The following is a 22,403-nucleotide window of genomic DNA, read 5'->3' as shown; positions in this document are numbered from 1 at the left end:
GCAGAAGATACACGGGGTGAATTGCATAGGGGACAGACCTGAAAGGCTTTGTATCTGGCTATGACTTTGTTCTAAAGGCCTTTGAGAGATCTGGAAGCAATCTCAAAGGAAAATTTGTCTGCCCCCAGCATGTAAAGAGTAGGATAATGGGCTCACACTCTGCCTTGCATGATGGTTGGGAGGTGATCATCGTGCCAAAGCTCTCAGATGGTGAGATGGTCTGAAAAGAAATGACTTGCTGACCCCACAGTTGAACACGTCTTGATCCGATGCAGGGGGATTTGGAGAGCTTTATAAACATCAGTTGAGATCTGTGCAAAGTGAGATTTGGCTTTCTTCTTTAGACAAGTGGCAACCTGAGTGTAGATGTTCTTCTGTCTTCCAGATGAGCAAATCTTTCTGTTGTGAGCTACAGCCACATGCTTTCTGCTGCTCTCCCAACCATAGCCAACTAAGGCTCATATAACAGACCCAGACTCAGATCCTCTTCCGGGGAGTGGACCTAAGACACAGGGAGGCTGCTTGGCCATGCAGCCCATCAACACTTACCTGCTCTTGCTGTACGACAACATGAGGATAACCACTGGGGCGGGGAGGCAGGAACAGATGACACATCCTAAAGGCTGAACTCGTGACAGTGACGTGCATGTTGGGAACTCATAGGGCGTTCTGGGAGTACTGTTTGCTAATCAGACCATCTGATAGGCTGGTGCCTTATGGGCACCCGAGTTACTGCCAAAGTAGTCAAAACACAGGAATGATATCCTGCTCAATCAGAAGGTAGATTCTTAAATGGAGAAGCTTAATCATAAGTAAAAGAAAGGAACATTAGGCATGGAAATGGCCCTTGAATTTAAGAGAAACAATAAGGAAAAGCATGTTTTTTCTTTAATTCAGGGGAAAAATAAATGTGGTCTCACAAATGGAGAGCCATTGAACATAACTGACCTGGTGTTGATAGATTTAGGGTAGGGTATGTGAAAATTTTTCTCTAACAGGAAAATACTTTAGAAAGTATGGTTGACTCCGAATGATGAAATTATAGTGACTCCCAGCGGAACGAAGTGCAAAGGAGGTATAAATGATTTAAGCATGTGGAAAGATCAGCATGGTGGGGCTGCAGAGATGGCTCAGTGACTAAGAGTCCTTGCTTCTAGACCATAAGCATCTGAGTTTGCATTCCATCACTCATGCTGTGGTAGGTTAGACAGGAGGATCAATGGGACTTCAGGTATAGTGAGAGAGCCCATCTCACAGGAACCAGGTATACATTGATAACAGTGGTACTCACAGCATCCTCCTCTGTCCCCTGTGGATGCCTATAGGTGCACACACATACACCATACACACATGTATCACACACACATACACATGAAAAGCAAAAGAATGGAAATATCAGGATGACAAATAGCTAAATACCAATTAGTGAGGTCTGTACCAATAAACTGCTCTGTAGGGTGGTGAAGATCTGAGGGAAGCAGAAGTCTGAGTATTTGAAAGTATGAGGTTATAGTCTATGCAACACAGTGAATAAAGTATAAGATAATATGAAAGGGAAAATAAAAGCAAATAGCACAGCTGATAGTTTGGTGAGAAGTGTATTTGCTACAAGATTGGTTTTGCCAATAATTGGTTAGATGTTCTCCTGAGTTTCTCTTAGCCAGCTTGTGGGCCTTTCTCTTCCCCCCTCTCCACTCTTCCCTCCCTTTATCTGTCTCTCTCAGTTGCGTCTTAACTGTACATAATTCAGGCTTGTCTTGACCCCGAGGTCCTCCTGCCTCAGCTTCCTGTAGCACTGAGATTACAGTTGTGTGCCACTCTGTCTATCTGGGCCTATTTTCTTAAAAAAAAGAAAAATATTTGAACGGAATGAGCATAGCAGCCGTAGGCTGTTGTCTAATTCTTTGCCTCTGTTTCATGACAGTACTGTTGGGAGCAGAAACTCACAGCCACTCATGCTGTTTTTCATGTCCATTAATACTTTTGGGTCATTTTATAAGAATTACACCAACTAAATAGATCCCAGCAAAATTCTAAAAATCATAATTATGTGTTTTATGAGCATTTAGCAGAGATAGAGGTGACTGGAATTCCAGGATGTGCATACTACAGAGTCTGTAGCAAGTAAACACAGATGAGATAGTGGCTGTGAAGATAGTTATAGTGTATACAATAGTGCTTAAATGTTTATCTTATTAGTTTAAGTGGCCAGTTTCTTTCATGTTTCTGAATTGGAAAGATGCCATAGAACTGATTGCTTCTTGAAACAAAACATATGTTTTAAATGCTTTTTTTTTATTTAACCTGGAGCATCATGGTTGCATGTGCGTTACTGTCGACAGTTGTAGACAGTGGGGATCCCCAGAAGCATAGTCCCAGACTTCCTTCTTGGTATTGCCACTGGCAATTCTTGCTCTTGTTGTTGATGATGCTTTTTTTTTTTTTTTTTTTTACGAGATTTTTCTGTGTAGCTGGGATGACCTGGAACTCACAATCCTCTCCCACAGCCTCCAGAATGCGCGGATTATAGGCCTGCAACCTATACCCACCTACCGACCCTTTTAAAATCATCTCAGAGACAAATATCAGCTGAATATCACGTGAGCTGATTTGTGTTTATTCCAGCTGTGACAGCAGCGTATTTCCACATTGCATTTTAACACCTTCTAATGCATACTGTTTCTCTGACGATGACACAAGATCAAGGCCCTCCCCATGCAGAACTTGCAGCAGTTCTGATGGAGGTAGTGGTGTGGGAAAAACGTGCTTATGGAATGAATGGATGGAGCAAAGCCGTGGATGGCAGCTTGAATCAGAACGATGACTGATAAGCTGGGCTGCCATGCTGAAAGTACTAAAATTAATGCTACAGATTTAATAAGATTGAAAATTTAATGGAGTCACATGTGAAATCCTGCCTGGGGGTTTTCAAATTTGCAGAAATTTTTCCTGGCATCTGTGAACCAGAGGACAAAAACAAATGGGCTAAAATGAATTTCAAGAGATTATGGGGCTTTTTTGGTTTGATTGCACAATCACAGGTACAAATGAGATCTCAGGTACCCAGTGCTGGGCCTGGTATCGATGGTGGTGGCTCTGGCTCCCTGAACTCCTTCCTGGGCAGGTGTGGGGCACTGTGAGGCTTTGCTGCCATTCTCAGTTCTCACTTTAAAAGTCACCCATTGCACCCATAGGGACAAAACTAGGCAAAAGTTCTTCAGGTTCCGTCAGATGAGAAACTAGATGCTTTTACCCAGGAAAACTGACATCAGAGAGACATTTTAATGTTTGTAGTACAATTTGAGAAATAATCTGATGCTGTCTTGTCATAGAAGGCGAAACTAGTGGGTATCAGGTTCAGAGAGAGAAAGTGGAGGTTGGAGCGGGTTATAGAAGATCCGTAAAGTGTGAGGAAGATTATATTGTTAAAACTGGGACTTTGAATTGTTAGTTTTAGCAAAAGAAACTCTGAGGTAGAAATTACTCAGTTACATGCAGTCTTATGCAGACAGAGGGGATGACTTTTTGTCGTGTGACCCACCTGGAGTGAAACATAGAACTTGCTGTCTTTTGTAAACATTGCCTCCTGTCTGCTGCAGCCAGTAACTCCTTTCCAGTCTAAGTAACTGCTTCCTGTTTTCTGCCATCAGATAAGAATTTTGAAAGCTTATGGATCCTTTTGGAGACATATCTTAGCACTGTTCAGTAAATTTAAATATCCACCTTTTAACCCAGCCATTTCATGTTCAATCACACAAAAGAAATGAATATTTTGAAAGTGTACATAATAAGCAAAGTCATGATATCCTTAATTATAATAGGCTAAAGCTGGAAAGCAATCCAAGTATCCATTAATAAGAGAATACCATCTAGTGTATACGCACAATGTGTAGTAGTCAGCCATGGAGAGAAATGAGACTTCTGTACTACTATATGGAGAGATTTCAGAAACGCTATGTCTTCTGTGTGTATGAAGTCCAAGATTGCAACTTTTAATAAAGAATTTGATGACAGTTTGATTGCACATATTAGCATACATGGGGAAATTTCTTCCCCTTTCAGAAAAGGACTTACGTAAATACATGTTGGAGATAAGTAGAAGAAAAACTAGACAAATACCAGCAGTTCAGGTTAGCTCATGAGAAATATGTAGTTAGCATGCCTTATTTCTATAGGGAGTAATGGGGTGAATTGTGTGGTTTCATTTTTGGATTATAATACTGTGTGTGAGAGAGGGGGAGGAGAAAGAGGGTACTGTTGGATTATAATACTGTCGGGGGAGGGGAAGAGAAAGAGGGTACTTTTAGACTGAGCTCAGGCCTTGTGAATGCTAACTGTATGACCTATCAGTGAACATACCCCAACAAAAATTCCAGTGCTTAAGAGAATCTTATGGTAATTATCAGTAAATTCCACTGTAAAAGGCAGAATTAGTCGAGTTAGTCTGTCATCCCAAAACAAGCTAAATACTCTACTTAGAGTTAGGTTTTAGTCTCTCCCACAGAATGAAATTTCTGCAGAAGTTCCTGGCACTATGAGCACACTGATAACTTGTTATCCTCTGCTCACAGCTTTTGATACTAACATTTCCATAACAAATCTGACAGTCTCTTTATCTTATCGTTTTATCCTTTTTCATAGTGTCAAAGCATGAAATCATAGGGTAAGCAAAACTGCAGAGAGGACAGGGTGCGGACAAGCATAAAAGACCGCAAGGGGGATCTCTGTGGTCCTGGAATAGCTCTTTATCTTGGTGGGGTTGTAGTGTTACATGAACTTAGATATGACGGATACATACTTAAACACGTCTAAGATGGTGAGATGAAGCAAAATCAAAGTTTATTCAAATGATGTTCACAATGTCAGTTTAGTTTGGTGCTTGGTAATATGGTTATATGAAATATAACCATTTGGAAAATTGAGTGAACCATCCAAAGATCTTTGCACTATTTCCGTATTTTATTACACTTAAAAAGTAGGAGAAGTCACACTAAAGTTTGTAATAGGCAACAGTTGCCAAGTCTCAGATTGAGAGGAATCCAGAAATCAAAGAAGCAGGGACCAGAATGCAAGAAGGCTTTAATAACCTCTTCTAGTTTTGCAAATATCGAAAATTGTGCCCCAAATCTCAGCTTCTGCCTCTGATGGGACATTACTAGCTGAAATATTAATGAGGTGATGATATACTGCAGCAGGCACCATGCAAGGGAGCATTGCAGCTTTCCCTGGAAGTTTGAGTTCTATGTGTCTGCTAGATGGGCAGGTTGACAATGCTTGATGCCCCTCTCTGTTGTCTATCTGTCTGTCTGTCTGTGTATGGCTCCACCAGTGTATTTGCCAATGAACCTGCTGTACACGTTTTAACAACAGAATTCTCTCTCTAGCAGTACTGTTAACCTTTGCAGTTTTAGTATTTTACAATTTACATAACAAGCTGTGGAGAGAGAGAAAAGCAGTAGGGACCATGTCCTGTCACCCGCAGTGACAGTATAACACTGTTGAAGGTGTTTAGATATTATCCGATTTTCATATCTTTGCATATCAAATACATCTAAAATTAGTAATGCATACCAGATCAAGATTTCATGGTTACCCTCAGCTATCTAATGACTTTGAGGCCAGCCTGGGCTACATGAGACCCTATCTGAAACACAAACAAGCAAACAGAGAAGCAGCCATCTGTAGTATGTCTGTTGGTGACAATGAAATTTTGCTTGATTATGGATTCTGAGATATAGACTGAAAAGCCCTCCTTCCCTTTCAGTTCTGTGTTCTTAGAGTTAACAACAAAGATCTATGAAAGGCTAGACCTGTTTGTCCCACACAGAAGCCTAATAGTCCAGAAACCAGGCTGTGGCAGAGAAGAACCTTATGATGAGCCAGAAAATGGGAGGAGGCAGGGACCGTCTTGGAGGGCAGGGCCATCTGCCTGGAGGCTTATGTGGGGTTGGTTAATATGGAAGATGTGTGATCACAGGCTCTGCACACCCTCTCACATCTAGAGGCTCATGTCCATATCTATCTGATTCCAATGGCCCAGCCAAGAGATGCTTCTCAGTTTTGCAAATGTCAGGAGCTAAGATCATTGTTGTCCCTCCAGCTTCCTGCCTCACTGAGTACTCCTGACACATTACACAGGTACAGAACAGAGTGGCCAGCTCCCCCAGACCCCAGGACTGGTCATGACCGAGGGGGTCAATGTCAGCTGAGCTGAAGCAAGACTCAGCTGTCTCAGTGCCTTGCTTGGGATTTCCCGTAACTGGTTGTGTTTTACCTGTGTCCTGAAACTTCCTCTCAAAGAGAAATCCCCCAGGCTGGAGTTGATGATAGAGAGTATTTGGTGTGGAAGAGGAAATGATTTTCTTTCAAGGAGTTATGTTCTTCTTCTGCCACTGGCTAACTGTGAGATTCCTTTACAGTTTTCCTATGTGGTTCTTTCAAACTTGCATACAGTCCTGTGAAGAGATCTGTAGGATAGTGTCAGATATTAAGGGCAAATTTTGAGGCATGTGAGAGAAAGCTGTAATTGTCTTTACTGGCCAAACTTTCTTTCCAGCCCGAGTTTATGTTGAACTAAGAAAATATTTTGGGGATTGGCGAGATGGTTCAGTAGGAAAGGGTGCTTTGCTGCCAAGCCTGACTACTGGGGTTTGGCCCCCAGAACCTACATGGCTCAATGAGACAAAATGGATGCATGCAGGTTGTCTACTGACCTCCACACAGGTGCTGTGTGTGGCACACATACCCCTTCCAAATAAATTTTCTTTGTTAAGAAATCCTTTCTGTGTCAGAGAAAAAAAAAAAGGTTAACAACTGCTAAAGAAATACCAACTGTCCTTTCTTGAGAAGGGAATTCCAATTTAAATACATACCCTAAGCCCACCCCTTCTGGTCAGTGTGCTCTGCCCTGTGTTTGTTTGTAAACTGACACTGCACAGTTGCTCCACCCCTTCATCTGTAATTTTCTAGAAACGTTATAAAATCGTCTTTCTGGGTGACAAATTAGGCTTTAATATGAAAGGAGATTGATCATAAATTTGAATGAGAAAACTTAGCACACTTTTCAAAATTTTTGAAACATTCACCCATTACAAACTATATGCAAATCCCAGAGAACTTAGACAACAATGAGGACACTAAGAGAGACTTACATAGATCTATTCTACATGGGAAGTAGAAAAAGACAAGATCTCCTGAGTAAATTGAGAGCATGAGAACCTTGGGGGAGGATTGAAGGGGGGAGGGAAAAGGCAGGGAGGGGAGCAGAGAAAAATGTAGAGCTCAATAAAAAAAAGATGTGTTTGAATTTCTGAAATTTAATACAAAGAAAGCATGTCTTAAATTAATCTATTAAAGAATACCTTGTTTAGCTCTGTCAATATTTTAAACTCAGATTAATTTTTATGAGGTCCTATTTACATTTTATATCATAAGTATCTGTGTAATCACTAAATTTATGCATTTATATCAAGGTATAAGATACATACTTTAAAATAGAAGATGATTTCTAAAGACTGATGAATTTTAAAAATGAATTACTGACAAATTAACAAAGCATTTTGACACAGTAAGAAAGAACTGGCTGTGGTTCGTATGCAATAGCTTAAATATTCTTAATCTGTACTGTTTTGTGCTTCCATTATTAATCTTGTGTTTTAGAGCATTGTCTCTTTGACTTCAGATTGACAAGGGTTCTTGCTCTCTTTTTCTTGCGCAGATATAAGCTTACCAAAGTCAGCAACGATATGCTACACAGCTGCCCTGCTCAAAGCCAGAGCCGTGTCCGACAAGTAAGTGAGCAGTCGCTTGTGTGGCTCCCAGTGCTGGCCAGATGTAAGGAGACCTGTCCCCTTTGAGGGCTTTCTCCAGAAGCTTCTCTTGTTCCTTGTGGCCTTGCTTAAAAGCATGCATTTCCCCAAAGCCGTGGATCTTCATTTCATTACTAGAAGGGGGAAGTGTCTGTTCCCACTGTTGTAAGATTGTGTGGCTCCTAACACAGACTGGCATTAAATTACATTCCTCTGGGGTGACTTTTTTTTTCTTACTTTTTTAATTTTTTGTCAGACAGTAGGATCAAAGGACGGCTTGGGATTTACACAAACATTCTGTACCTCTCCTCAATTTTTTTGTGTGTGCGCACTCCCTTCTGCTGTCTGTTCCTGGACCCTGCTGTGTGGCAGTGGGGATGGTCCTTTCCCATTCTTTCCCTCCACACTCCTGGTCTGCTTACCGTGAGATGTCACCTCAGGGGGACATTTGTCCATTTTATTCAGGCAGGTGACTGTGGCACATAGACATACTCCACGTATCCAGAGGATGACCGAGCAGATTAAAGAGAACAGAGGGATTCATTGTTTTTGAGTTCCTAAATGCTTACACGTCCCTGATACAGCCCAGCCCCTCTGTAGACTCTGAAAGCAGAGCAGGTAGCGGCCTCTGCGGGGTCAGACAGGTTTGCTGTTAAGTGTGTGTGCACTTCAAAACTGGAGTAATTTTCTTTCGTTCTTTTTCATCCTGTAGATCGCCAGTACCTACTGCAACATCTTTTCTCCCTACACAGCGACTCCAGCTTGGGAGGGCAGGGCCAGGGTTGTCACAGCTTCCCCTGTGGTGTCTGCCTGCCAAGCACAGCTCTGGAGTTAGCCCTGGGTGTGAGGTGAGAAAGAGATTGCATGGTCTGGTTTTTTTTTTCCATTCCCTTGGGCGGGTGTCTTGCCCGCAGTTTGGGCATGCACACCCTCCTGCTGGAACAGCCCACAAAGGCTCGCCTGTGGCTGGAGCTGTGGCCATTAGCCTCCACCACAGCACCGACATTGGGTTGGGAGCCTCCCTTAAATCCCCCCAGTTCTGTTTTTAACCCAGTGAGCTCTTCTGTAACCTAGTTTTCTCTTTTTCCTACACTGTCTGCCCTCGTCAGTCCTCCCTCTGCTCCCACTGAAGCAGTACCTTGCAGAAAATGTAGATTAGCTATTTAGACAGTGAGTTGACAGCTGAACCATTCAGTGTAAGCACGCTTTCTGCTTCTACTGGGGTTTTGTTGGCCTTGGTGGAAGGGGTCGCTCAGAAGTCCCCTGTAGAGGAAGTTTGGAGAGCTTGTGCCATTGGCTCACTGTGCTCATAGGGGCCCTTGATGTATATTTGCTCCCTAGGTAGCTGCCCAAGCAGTGGTCCCAACTGCATGATGTTTGTCTTTCTGCTTTTCAGATTCTCTCCCGAGGCGGCATCTCGGCGGGGCCTGAGCACAGCAGAGATGAATGCAGTAGAGGCCATTCACAGAGCTGTGGAATTTAATCCGCACGTGCCAAAAGTGAGTCTCTGAATCCCCTAGGAGCTCATTATGACAGCAGCGAAAGCATTTGCTAACCACAATGCCCTGTCCCCAGGAACCCCAGTTATAAAACAATGAACTGCAACCAACCAACGCTGGGACCTGTGCAGTCCACAGGCATTTATAGCCTCATTTTTGAGCAAAAACTACACTCAAGGGAACTTGGGGCAGGGGGCTGGTTTTTAGGGTGAGCATAATAAAATAAACTGATAGACCTTACTTAGGCAACTAGCTTCAGAAAGTTTAAAATTAGCTCAAGTGAGGATCCTGAGAGTTTGATAGGAATTTTTTTTTATCAGTTTTAGTCTTATGAGGCAAATTCTGGATATAACCCTTATGCACAGAACTCTTCAAAAACTCCCACTAATGTGATACCCCATGTCTCTACAGATAAATGTAGGGAATCAGGCCTGGCTAGAAAAACAGGAGCAACCCCAGAACATGTAACGCTTTGAGTGCCACTTAAAAGTTACACATAGTGAAAGGGTTTGTCTTCGTGGTTAAACCCCATGATACACAGTTAGTAAATGCTTGATATTTTTCACATATTCTTTCTGAAGTTGATTTTAACGGAATCAAATCAAGGCAAAAGATATTTCTGGAATGTTTTATTCATGAGCTGAATGTATATTTGGGGCTTCCCTGAAATTATCTGCTCTGTGGTAGGTATTTAGCTGTGGGTCTGTTTCAGTCTGTTGATATTAGGCACATTTAGTCTCTAAGAAACTAATCCTGTAGCTCACATCAGATGTTACATGGCATAAGTGTTTGGGAAAATATCTGATGAAGACCTCCTGGTGCAAATGATAAAGAAAGCCGGCTTGCATTGTTGCGGTGCCATAGCAAGAGGGTGGTGTGTGAGTGAGTGTGTGTGTTGCGTGTGTGAGTGCATGTGTGTGTGAGTGTGTGTGTGTGTGCATGTGTGTGTGAGTGCATGTGTGAGTGCGTGTGAGCATGTGCATGTGTGAATGCATGTGTGTGTGATGTATGGAGTTCCCTACTTTAATTTATTGTGTTGATATTGAAAATGGTAGAGATAAGTGATTTAATGTCATTCCTGAGGCTTTACTTAAGTCTAGGTTATGTTTTCACTCAATGGGAAATTGAAGAGTGGTCTGGAGTGGCATTTTTGCATAAGGATGTACTTAACCACGCCGGTGCTAGTGGCTAATCAACAAAATATTTACAGAGGTTTGGGGGTTATATGTAGGATGCTAGAAGCAGGAAACTTTATACAGTATTTTGAGCCTAAGCCAAAATGTTGATTGAACTCTGATTAAAATGTAAAACTGGTCATAAAAGGTGTTCTCAATTATAGTAAACTGAAGTCATTTATTAATATTTTTTGGATACTCCTTCAAACTACAGAACTATTCTGTAAATATAAGCAAGCCTCTTTTGTAAGAATTATTGAGTAACAGAGTCCAGGATTCTGAGGTAAAAACTAGGGTCAAGTTCTGTCAGTCATTCACCGGCTCCGGAACCTTGGGACTAAGTGCCTCTGAACTCATCTTAAAATGATAAAAATGCTTGGGAATGCCTATCTTTTGGGATAAGTATCAAATGAGATAAAATGTTTGAAAATTTTTACAAAATACTTGTCTTAGTCACTGTTCTATTGCGTTGAAGAGACACCATGACCAAGCTACTCTGAAAGAAAGCACTTAATTGCGGTCTTCCTTGCAGCTTCAGAGAATTAGTCCAAGCAGGAGCGTAGCTCAGAGGTACATCCTGATCCATAGGCAGAGAGGAGATGGGGTTGGGGGTAGAACGCTCACTCCTTGGCCTGGCATGGGCTTTGGAAACCTCAAAGCCCACCCAAGTGACAAGTGGCACACTTCCTCCAGCAAGGCCACACGTATTCCCGCAAAGCCACACCTCCTAATCTTTTTAATTATATCAAAGAATTCCACTCTCTGGTGAATAAGCATTCAAATATATCAAATATTTGAGACGTCAAACCACCATAACACTTGAATACCATATATGTATAAATGCTTAAAGTAATTGATATTAGCTTCTTAGGGACCTCTCAGGTCCCAATTTCTACATCACCCTATTAAGGGCCCTATAATACCGTGCAGGGAATCTCTACAGTTCTGTTGTTCAGATATTTTGATGGCATTGTCATTTAACTCTGCGATAATGGAAATTAAAGCTCTTAGGAATAGTTTAAAATTGCTGTCGAAAATTTTGACAGTCAGTTGACACTCCAGCCAATTATATGTATTTTAAAGTGGAAATGTTTCAAATGTTGTTTTAATTGATACATGGTAATTGCATATTTTTTATATGATAGAATGTGGCACTTCAATCCATTTATACAATGCGTAATGATCTCATCAGGGAAACTGTCCTATCATCTCAGATATACAGCATTTTAAATATTTAATCTCACTCCATTTTCTAATCATGAAAGTAGAGAGGAGAGTTATTAAAGTATATTTATTATATTATTAAAAGTATATTATACTTTTAATCCCTACTTGGGCAGGATTTACTGATTTTGGTTCCATCATGGTTCCAGAAGAAGAGGAGGAAACAAGCGAGGGAGGGGGCATAAGGAGGAGGAAGGGAAGGAGAAAGAGCGGGATGTGAAGGGGGCTGTGCTGTACTTGCGCTTTTCTTCCGTCCAGACTTCTAGCCTACGGAGTGGTGCAGACACTTTCCCTCCAAGACACACTTAGAGCTTCTCCAGCTGCCTCGGGGCTGCTCCACTGAAGCCGACTCCCACGATGAACCATTACAAATTCACCGCTGCTGACACTCAAACACATCTCTTCAATCACAGCAGTCACCTTGGTGCCCGAAGGCTTGTAAATGTGTGTGAGTGCACACTTGTGTGAAGCTAAAGGTCTGTCTCAATTATTGTTCCTCAGGTGCCATCCACCTTTTTGTCGTTGCAGTTTGGTTTTTGTTTTTGAGAAAAGGTCTCAGGGGCCTGGAGCTTGTCAAGTAGGCTAAGCTGGCTGGCCAGTAAGCTCCAAGAGTCCACCGGTTTCCACTTCTCCAGCATTGGAATGTAAGTGCAAATGGCCACACTCAGCACTTCATTTTTTTTTTTTTTTTTTTTTGTAGGGGGATCAAACTTTGGTCCTCTTTCTTATAAGGCAAACTCTTTCCTAAGAGCAAATACCCCAACTGCCATGTCCTCCTTAAAATACAGAACACATTCAGTCTATCTCCGAGACTCTTAATAGTCTAACATTGTTCAAAAGCCCAAGTACAAGACCTCCTCTGAGATTAGCCTTGAAGTCCTTTAAAATAAAAAAACTCAAGTGATAAACTCGCAGTACCCAGTGGTACAGAGTAAGCATTCCTATTTCAGAGTGACAGACTAGGGAAACACAGAGGAGGGATTGGACCGGAGCAAGCAAGACTGAAACCCAGGTAAATATTTAATCTTGAGACTCACGTGGCCCGATAATATGCATCCCTAAGGGCTTTGGCAGCGCAGCCACTACTACCTTTCTGGCTGTAGCCCGCTAGGCCCACCTCTTGGATGGGCTCAGCTCCCTGCCTGCGATTTCCTGTCAGAGGTTACTGGTTCCTGGAATCTGACTTCCTGGGGTCTCTGTTCCACCCTTGGTTTTACCGTCATAGTTTTACTCATCCTCCTTTCTGAGGTTCCCTGAAGAGAAACTGACCCTGCCACCACTGCCTGGCCTCCTAGGCTTCTCTTAGAAGTTAGTATAGAAGATTCCATGATCCACCATTTTTACTTTGTGCATCTCTGCAAAACTAGCACTATGTGTTTGATTCCACAGTTCTAGGAGCACAGCTACAGCACAGCTCCAGTAGCCTCTGAGAGCCCAGGTGACTGAATATGGGAGTGCATCTCTGGGCAGGGGGAGAGACCTGGAGTGTCTGCTTCTCAGAGACAAATCTTCCCAGTTAGTTAAAACTCTTATACCTGCAAGCCTGGAATAAATGGGGTCTGTGCACATCCTAAGATGTCCTCAAGGCGTCCTTCTTCCTGTCCCGATGCCAAGCATTTACTTCTCTTTAGCAGTCCTGCCATACTTTCCTTGGCCTCAGAATTAGACATGGTTCCTGTATGGACAAGCTGCAAGCTTTTCTCAAGTTTTCCACTGTGCTTTTTCATCACAGTTCTCACTGTAAACTTGGCTAAAGTACGCAAGCATAATGATGCTCTCACCCGAATTATTGACTGCCTTGAAATTTCTTCCACTAGATGATTCGCCTACCATCTTTAAATTCAGCCTGTCTGGTTTAGAGTACTAAGACATGAGTACAAATTTAGACAAATTATTTGTCACAATATAGCACAATAGCCTTGCATCCAATTCCTATTGACTATAGTATTTACTATCTACATTGTTAGGCATTCTCATCTTATAAACATCCACCAGAACTGCCTACTAATCTCTAATTATAGCGTTCTCGACTTTGTATGCCCTAGTTCTTCAAACACTTCCAATTTCTTGCTACAAAGCAGTTCCAAAGGCTTCTAAACCATATTGTCAAGTGTCACACCAGTTACCCTACTTCTGTGGTACGAATTTTCCGCATTTGAATTATTGCCCCATGCAGAATAACCTGATGAAGTAATTAATAGGAGAGGTTATTTATTTTGACTAAGAGTAGCCCATCATAGCAGAATGGAGCAGCTTACATCATGGCAGCTAAGAGAGGGAGATGAAGAGTGGAAGTGAGAGGGGAGGTAAGAGAAAGGAAGGAAGGGCAAATGGGAGAGACACAGAGAACTATACATACTGGTGCTGCTCAGCTTTTCCTTCTCAACCTTTATTTCACCAGGGCCCCTAGCCTAAGGGATGGTGCTGCCCACATTCAGGGTAGGTTTTCTCTACTTAGTTAATCCTCACAAGCACACCCAGAGATGTGCTATACCTATTACCTTAGTGCTTCTCAACCCGGTCAAGTTGACGGTCAGGATGACCACCACAGAGAGAGTGTCTAGGTTCACGTGTTTTCCCTTCTTGGAGATTGCACTGTTGCAGATTTCTGCTCACGTTTCACAAGCTAAGGTCTCTGGTATTCTCCATTGGTGTCCTTTTTTGTTATGAGAGGGACAACTCTCCTGCCTCAGAAGAGGTCTTCTTCCTTCACCTAGACACTATATACCTCACTAGGTTGCAGGTCAGCAATAGCTTGTTAGAACTCTTTACTTATCCTCCAGTGCTCTCCTCTAAAACGATGATTGCGAGGTTGCCTGCCAATTTTACTTTATCATAAAAGGGATAAATTTTGTTTCTGTTTTTTCAAGATGGGTTTCTGTGTGTAACAGCCCTTGCTGTTCTGGGACTCACTTTGTAGACCAGGTTGTCCTCGAACTCATAGAGGGATTAAAGGTGTGAACCACCATGCTTCGGCTCTGGGATAATCTTCTTGCTGCTGCCTGTTAGCCCCTGTATTCTCCAATGGTATCGGCTTCTAGAGCTGAGTGTTTTGTACCATAACGGTACAGTCAGATCCATCTCAGGAGCACGCACTGATCATCAGGCACTGGGCACCGATTACAACAGGACCCATATTCTCAAAGAGTTCACAGATCAGGCAGTGTGTCTGTGAAACAGGAAGCGTGGTGCAGGGACCCAAAGGAGGGAGGCATGGCACTCGCTCTCAGAGCCTGCACAAGAGACTTGGCCACTCTCTAGCTTCAGAAGCCAGGTCCTGTGCCTTACTATTGTAAGCTTCCCTCATGCTCAGCACTGTGTTCAGAGGGCAAATCATCTGTTCAGCTCTAAAAACTCAACATCTTGAACCCCATCTTGAACTTTGCCTACAACAAGGTGACGGAGTCGGTCCCCAGAAGGGCTCCCAATCCCATGCTCTCTGCCCCACTGGCACTGTCCCCGACTGCTCAGCTCACTTAGACCTCTCACGGTAGTTTAACTTTCATTCCCACGGAAGCATGGAAATGAAAACATTTTCCCCGCCTACTGCAGACATGTGGCGCCTTCATTAATAAACAGAGCAGGTAAACTTAGCTACTCTGGGTGAATCTGAAGAGTCAACTGTTCTAACCCAGCATGTCAGTCAGCTTCCCAGCCCATGCTAGAGTTAACAAGACATCCATCCTAGAAAATGAGACGATTTCCATAGCTTGCACTTTTAGAGAATTTGGCCTATTGGTGGCTGTCCATGGCCTTTGGAGCCCTGGTGAAGTGTACACCATGGCAGAAGCTCATGGAGGAAGAGTCTGCCTATCTAATAGGCAGGGACACAGCGACAGAAAGGAGCTGGGATCACAGGGGCCCTTCAAGGGCACGCCTGGGTGGCCTAACTTCCTTTGAAATAAGCTGCCCCCTTACAAGTCCACCACGTCCTGCTACTTCCATGGGCTGAGGGCTACATCTTTCACACATGGCACTGGGGACAGACTACAGTAACCAGCAGCTCAAATCACCTGTGCATCTAGTCTAGAAAATGAACAACAGACGTCCAAGGGCCACCACTACCACCGAAACTCTCAAGTGCTTGTGATGCCACCCACAGAACTGGAGGCCCACACTCACTCTGAAGGAAGAAGTGGGGCTAAGGAGCTCCCTGTGGTGCCAAAAAATTGTGGATGGAATATCCAAGAAAAATCACAAGCATCTATGGGGAAACTTTTTTCTTAATTTTGCCTGAAGTCTTAAACCACTTAGCCTTGTTTCTTTCTCACTGGGCCCATTCTGAGGCAGGAGAGGACACTGGCATCCTTAGAGAAGGATGTTTACCCATCATTGAAGCTCAGTTACATACAGGATAGCTTGTACTGCTCAGAATATTGGTGTAAGGACTTCACCTCATTAATAAATAAGTTTGCTGTGGAATATTTGTTTAAGATGTGTTACCTTGTTTTATGCTGTGGAATATCTGTTTAATGATACAAAGATGTGTTGCATTCTTTTATGCTGCATTTGTTTAACTCTGTGAAGCTGTGTTACTTTGCCTGTCTAAAACACCCAATTGGTCTACTGAAGAGCTGAATGGCCAGTAGCTAGGCAGGAGAGAGAAACAGGTGGGTCTGGCCTGTAGAGAGAATAAATAGGAAGAGATGAGAGAGGGGCCACCCAGCCAGCAATGGAGTAAGAAGCAAGGAAAAACATATAAACTACAGAAAGGAAAAAGCCTGGAGGCAGAAGGTAGATGAGATAATTTAAGAAAAGCTAGTTAGAAACAAGCCAAGCTAAGGTTGGGCATTCATAAGTAAGAATAAGCCTCCGTGTATTTACTTGGGAGCTGGGTGGCAGGCCACCCACAAAAACAGAGTTTAAAAAAAACCAACTACATAAGTTTTTAAATCATTGTCTAGAACATGGGAAGACATGAGAAAATAGAGATGAGGATTGAAGTTGTTATGACAGAAATGCATTCCCCTCAAAATTTACCTGTGTTTCTTTTAAAAGTTCATCTATTGTCAGTTTAAAAGCTCACTTCACAGTGATTTCAAAAGACTTGTGAAGGAAAGCCTCCCAGTAATTGTATATGCTAAAAAAACTGTCTGCAGGCCATTGTTAGCATGGAAATTCATGCAAATACTGAAGCTATCCTCTCCATCTTGGTAAAGCTGATTGACAGAGGAGAAAATTACTTTTTAATCCAATTTAGGAAACAATGTATTGTGAGTTTTAGCATTTAAAGATACTTGAAGCATGGAAGCAGAAATTCAAAATACCCTGCCAGATTGTCTGTGAGATCGTGTATCAATGGTATATTGCAGAAATATTATTTCAATATATGTTTTTGAGCCATAGTTTTGCTCCAAAGCCTTTTTGCAAGAGAGTCAGGGGATATAATGTAGAAACACAGCCCAAAGGAAATGGGCAGAAAACGGTTTTAAAGCTCCATTTCTCAAGAATAGAACCTCTCTGAGGAGTGGCTGACAGAACTGCTCCTGCTGACTTTGCTCCTTTCAGGGTCTCCCCAGCCAAGGGCACAAATTGTTCCTACCTCAACCATCAGGTTCCTTGGTCCTTCTCGCCCCTCAGCCTGTTCTGTCTCTCCTCAGCCTTTGGTCCACTGGCAGGCCTCCACTCTTTGTCTTTAACAAGTCAGGTATTAACCCCAGGGCGTCTTGCATGGTAAGTGGGACAGCCACCCAGCCCCTAGCCATGTCTTACACCTTGAGACAGCCTTCACCCCACACACCTTCTCCTGAGTTCTGGGCAGTCTCCTTGGTACCCTTTTCCTTCTTCATGCCGGCTTAGGAGGAGTCCACTCTTGCTTCGGTCTCCTGGGGAATTTCCTAGGTTCCACAGCTCAGCTCCCGCCTGTGTTCCCAGATGCCCGAATCTGTCTCCAGCTTCTTTCACAGATTTCAGACATAGCACCTGAATCCCACAGGCCATCTGTCCAGGAAAGTTCTGCAGATCCGTTCATCTCTACATGTTACCTTCCCCCTGCTAAACCACCTCTTCCGCTGCTGTTGAAGTCCCAGTTGAGGCTGTCTGTGAGTCTGTGTTCCTTGGTGGCACAAATCCACAGTGGTACTTCGTTCCCCCAACCATGCCCACTTCCGTCAGACACATAAGTCCTGGTAGAGTCCCTTTCTCGCCTACCACTTTCCCCTCAGCTATGACAGGACCTTCCTAAGGGTTTTCTAACTTCTGCCTCTTTCCTGCTTGTTGGTCTGGCACATGGTACTCTTCCCCCATTTCCCTTCAGATCTTAGTCCCCACAGCATGTCACAGTGTTTTCTTTGGGTCATTTTAGAAGCTATAATGTGTCCTCAGACGTCTTTCAGATCTCACTCCACATATCCCAGGTTTATTCTTTATCATGTATTCAGCGTGTCTTTTGTTTGTTTGTTTTACCTTTGAACACCATTCTATGTCTGAAAGTTTGAAAACCAGAGTGACCCCACAATAAAGGGCATATTCTGGAGGATGTCTTAAGTGGTCTGGTCTTGTTTCCCTTCCTCAGATAGCAGTGAAAAGGCTGGTTTCTAAATGCAAGTTCTGTTCCATGCAACTTGTGCAGCCTTGGGCAAGCTACAGAACCTCCCGAGGCTCCGATTTCCCGAGGGATCTCGGGGGTTTGCTTGTCATGTGTTAATGTAGGTGGTTACTCTCATGATAGCACTCGCATTTCCACAGACCCTAAGTACCACTTCATTCCCTTTGATGCCTCCAAGCCATTGTCTAGCCTTTCTGGTCTTGGCATCCCTCCCAATCCATGTTTGTAGGGCAAATTCTTGCTCATTCAATCTCACTGACTCACATCACCCATTTCTATGAACCTCCCCAGAGGGTTCAGTCTCTTTATTTCCTTGTTATTAAATGTGTGCTAATTTCTTTGCTTGTGTGTTCTAATTCTTGCTCCACTTCCGTCTCCCCCACACGAAGGTTAGGGAGGATCAAGGTAGAGGCATAACATGATTCACATTTATGCCCATGAGGTAAATTTTGGATGCTCCAATATCTTTGTCTTTGGAGCACATTGTGCCTACTGCAAGATCCGTGCAATATAAGAGATACAATATGTATGGTACAAGATCCGTGTGTTTGAGATACAATATGTATGCTCCTATAGTTCTTCTTGTACCTTTGCGTAGTCCTTTGTCTGTGTTCTTAGGGTACTCATTGTGTCCTTCTCTGTCTCTGGATCTGTTGTGGCTACTCCCATGTGTATGAACAAAACATCATGGTTGTGCTCATGCCTGTCCCCATCACCCACCTACTTCGGCACACTCAGACCTTTCCTTGGGATGTACTCTGGGATTTGCAAGTTTTCAAATGAAGCAGAGCCACTGATGAATAGATAGGCGGCACCGGGAGAAACGGGTCCCTATGGCTGAAGATCAGGGCGCATTTCCATTCAGCCTTCTTCAGGCTTATTTCCTTGTTGGTCAGTTGGTACCCTGTAGCCAGTTTCCATCTCAAATTGGCCTCTATGATAAAACTGCCCATGTGTTTCACCTAGAAATAGACTCAGTTATGTGTAGGCCCAGAAAATGGGCTCCGGGAGCCAGGCTGAGGTCTCCTGCAAGAGCAGTAAATGCTCTTAACATATGTTTATCCATATATATATAGAGAAAGGAAAGTAATAATGTTCATTACAGAAAATTTAAAAAATTAATCTTCCATAATAATATTTAGTTACTCTTAACTTTTAATCTGTCATTTTCAATGCTTTTTAATGTTCAAACATATTTTTATTGTCACAATAATCTGTTGTATATAGTATAACAGATTTTTTTCATTTGGCAATTTATCATAACATTTTCAATGCTAATAAATATTCTCCTACTGTTGGGCCTTGGAGAGTAACTTGATAGCTGTCATCTAGATTTGCTGTAGCTTAATTACCCTATTCTTTTATATTTTATTTATGCCTATATCTTGCTGATGGTTTTTATGATGCATGGTATTGGGCATTCCAGAAATGTGAACAAATGAATTCCTTGCATCAATATCTGTGTGAAGGGTAGCTTGCCAGTCCTTTCTCCTCACGTCTCTGTAGGTTTATACCTGGAAAAGGGAAACTTGGCAGTCTGTCACATGACATAGATTCCGTGGCTGCTTCCTGACAGGTGAGCCAGCCTCTTGTCCATGCCTGTAGGGGCAGGCACCACCCACTCCCAGCCCGGAGCCCTCAGCTCCTCTGTGTGAGCTCTGGCTTTACATGCTAACATGCTGGACATGAGGAGCACAATTCTAACACAAATTGACTTTGAAAAGTTGCTTCCGAAACCTTTAGAAGTGCTGCTCTTCAACGTGTGGTTGAGCATCTGGGAAGGAAGTTAGAGGTAGGATGCAGGCAAGATAGCACAGAGTGCTGACTTAGCTAATAGAAACCAAGCCACTAATGTAGACAGGCAGAGCGTGTTCTCTGATTTGCAAAGTACAGTGAGCCTAATTGATTTCTGCATACTTGTGGATAGGGATCTGCCCTCTTCCATTTATTTTTCTCTTGACAAGTAGGATGTGAAATGTTGTTCCATGCCTTTTTAATTTAAATGTTGCACATGTTGAGACTTGATATTGCCAGCCATTTAGAGCTTGGCCCCAAACATAGCACATTGTTGTTATTAGCCTTCATCAGCTGGTTACAGCCAACATTCTGTTTGGAACTCTGAAGGAGTATAAATCTCCTTTATAGACATAACCTATTCCTGCCATAAAGTAGATGCAGTGAGAAGGCAGAGCTAAGTCTCCTTGGTGACTTGCTTTCGTTGACCTCATTAGATTGGCTAGGTCAGGAGTGTTCATATTGGGAGTGTTCTTGGGAAGTAAGGTTTGAATTTAAGTTAGCTATAGATGTATGAGGTGCTTTAAAGGAAGTAATGAGAAATTAACACAAAGATAACAAGTTCATGTTTCTGAGGATTTTGTAATTGACCTGAGAAATATATACATGTAACCAAAGCATTACATATGCATACATCGGGCTCAGACAGAGCTTAGAAGGGAACTAAGCATCACCTCACAGCCTGCGTACGGGGCTATGGTTGATGTCCTTGAAGCCGCATGCATTCATTGCATTCAGTTTGTCAAATGAGTGAGCCATCTGTCTTGCTCACATTTACTATCTTTTCCAAGTGCATGTAGATGTCCCGGTGGCCAGCAATACTTTTAAATCAAATTTTGTATTACATTTATTACAATTTTTACTATAACGTGTTTCGTTTTCAGTGAGTATATGTTCCTACCATGGGTATCTGTAGATTTTTTTATTGTTGTTTGAGAATTCCATGCATCATGCATACAAGATGATTTTTAAATATAATTTTAAATTTATCAAAAATAGATTTTTCCATATGATATATCCCAGTCACAATTTCTCTTCCCCCAACTCCTTCAAGATCCTTCCCATCTGCCCACCCAAATCCATATCCACTTTTTCTCTCTCATTAGAAAACAAATAGGCAAAAACAACAAAAACAGAATAGAACAAACCAATAGAAAGAAAAAGTGACCAAAGAAAAAGCATAAGAAAGACATTCAGATGCAGACACACACATATGCATACACAGACACACACATAAAAACACAAATTTGGAAACCATTATATGTAAGCAAAAGATCTGTAAGGTCAAAAAATGCGCAGATAAGGCATTATGAGACCAAACCCTCCAAATAACCTTGAATTGTTTTATGTTGGCCGTCTGAGCATAGGGCCTACCTTTAAGTGCGGTTTGTAATACCCAGCATTGGTATTACATTGGAGACTGCATTGGAGAAAACTAATTTTTCTTTTGCAATTGGTTGTCAATTGGAGATAGCTTCTGGGTTCAGGCTGGGTGCTTGTGTCCACTGCAGCGTCGCAGCCCTGGAACTCCATCTCAGTTCCTGTATACCTGTATAGGCATTGTATATGTTGCCAGAGGCTCATACATGAGTTCACATGTGGAGCAGCCCTGCTGTGTCTAGAACCCTTGTTTCTCTGGTGTCCTCTATCCCCAGTGACTCTTACAATCCCTTAGCTTCCTCTTCTGCAAAGGTTCCTGAGCTCTAAGGGCAGAGATTTAGGACTGATTGTTCCCGGACCTCTCATTATCTACCCATTGTCAGCTATGGGTCTTTCTATTTATTTCTATCTGCTACTGGAGGAAGCTTTTCTGATAACAGTTGAGCAGTACACTGATCTATGAGGATAAAAGAATAATTACGAGTCATGTTATTGCTATATTCCTTTAGCAGAACAGTAGTAGTTGATTTTCCTATAGGTCCATAGCCAATCTATTCTCAGATTTTTGGCAACCTGAACAGTGTTTGCCATGGGTTCTATCTCATGGAAGGAGCCTTAAATTGAATCGGACAATGGTTGGTTACTCCAACAACGTTTGTGCCACAATTGTACCAATTGTTTGTTTGGTGTTTGAGACCGGGTTTCCCTGTGTGACAGCTCTGACTGTCCTGGAATTCACTTTGTAGACTAGGCTGGCCTCAAACTCAGAGATGTCTGCCTGTCTCTGCCTTCCAAGTGCTGGGATTAAAGGTGTGTGCCACCACCGCCCGGCTTTATGTTTTTATTATAACTATACTTCTAGTTGGATTGATAGCATTATTTTTCCCCAGACAATTTTTGTCTTACACTGTTTTAAGACAAAATATCGGAAGAAATCTGTCGCTTCTGGGATCATAAAAAGCCAATGACCGTAAGT

General features: G+C 42.6%; 1 protein-coding gene across 7 annotated transcripts in view; it reads left to right on the top strand.

Moving 5' to 3' along the window:
• The window catches only part of St7 (suppression of tumorigenicity 7), a 243,285-nt gene that overhangs the window by 199,954 nt on the left and 20,928 nt on the right, over positions 1–22,403 (top strand). For 6 of the 7 annotated variants that reach the window (XM_057769147.1, XM_057769138.1, XM_057769157.1 and 3 more), the window contains 2 exons: positions 7,718–7,790; positions 9,205–9,307. In XM_057769147.1, coding sequence (XP_057625130.1) covers positions 7,718–7,790; positions 9,205–9,307 — 176 coding nt within the window. Of the gene's footprint in view, positions 1–7,717; positions 7,791–8,520; positions 8,657–9,204; positions 9,308–22,403 lie in introns of all 7 variants that reach the window. The other variant, XM_057769162.1, reaches the window with a different exon arrangement.

Source organism: Chionomys nivalis, chromosome 1 (assembly GCF_950005125.1).
Source record: "Chionomys nivalis chromosome 1, mChiNiv1.1, whole genome shotgun sequence".
Lineage (NCBI taxonomy): Eukaryota > Metazoa > Chordata > Mammalia > Rodentia > Cricetidae > Chionomys > Chionomys nivalis.
This window is presented reverse-complemented; position numbering and strand designations above follow the sequence as displayed.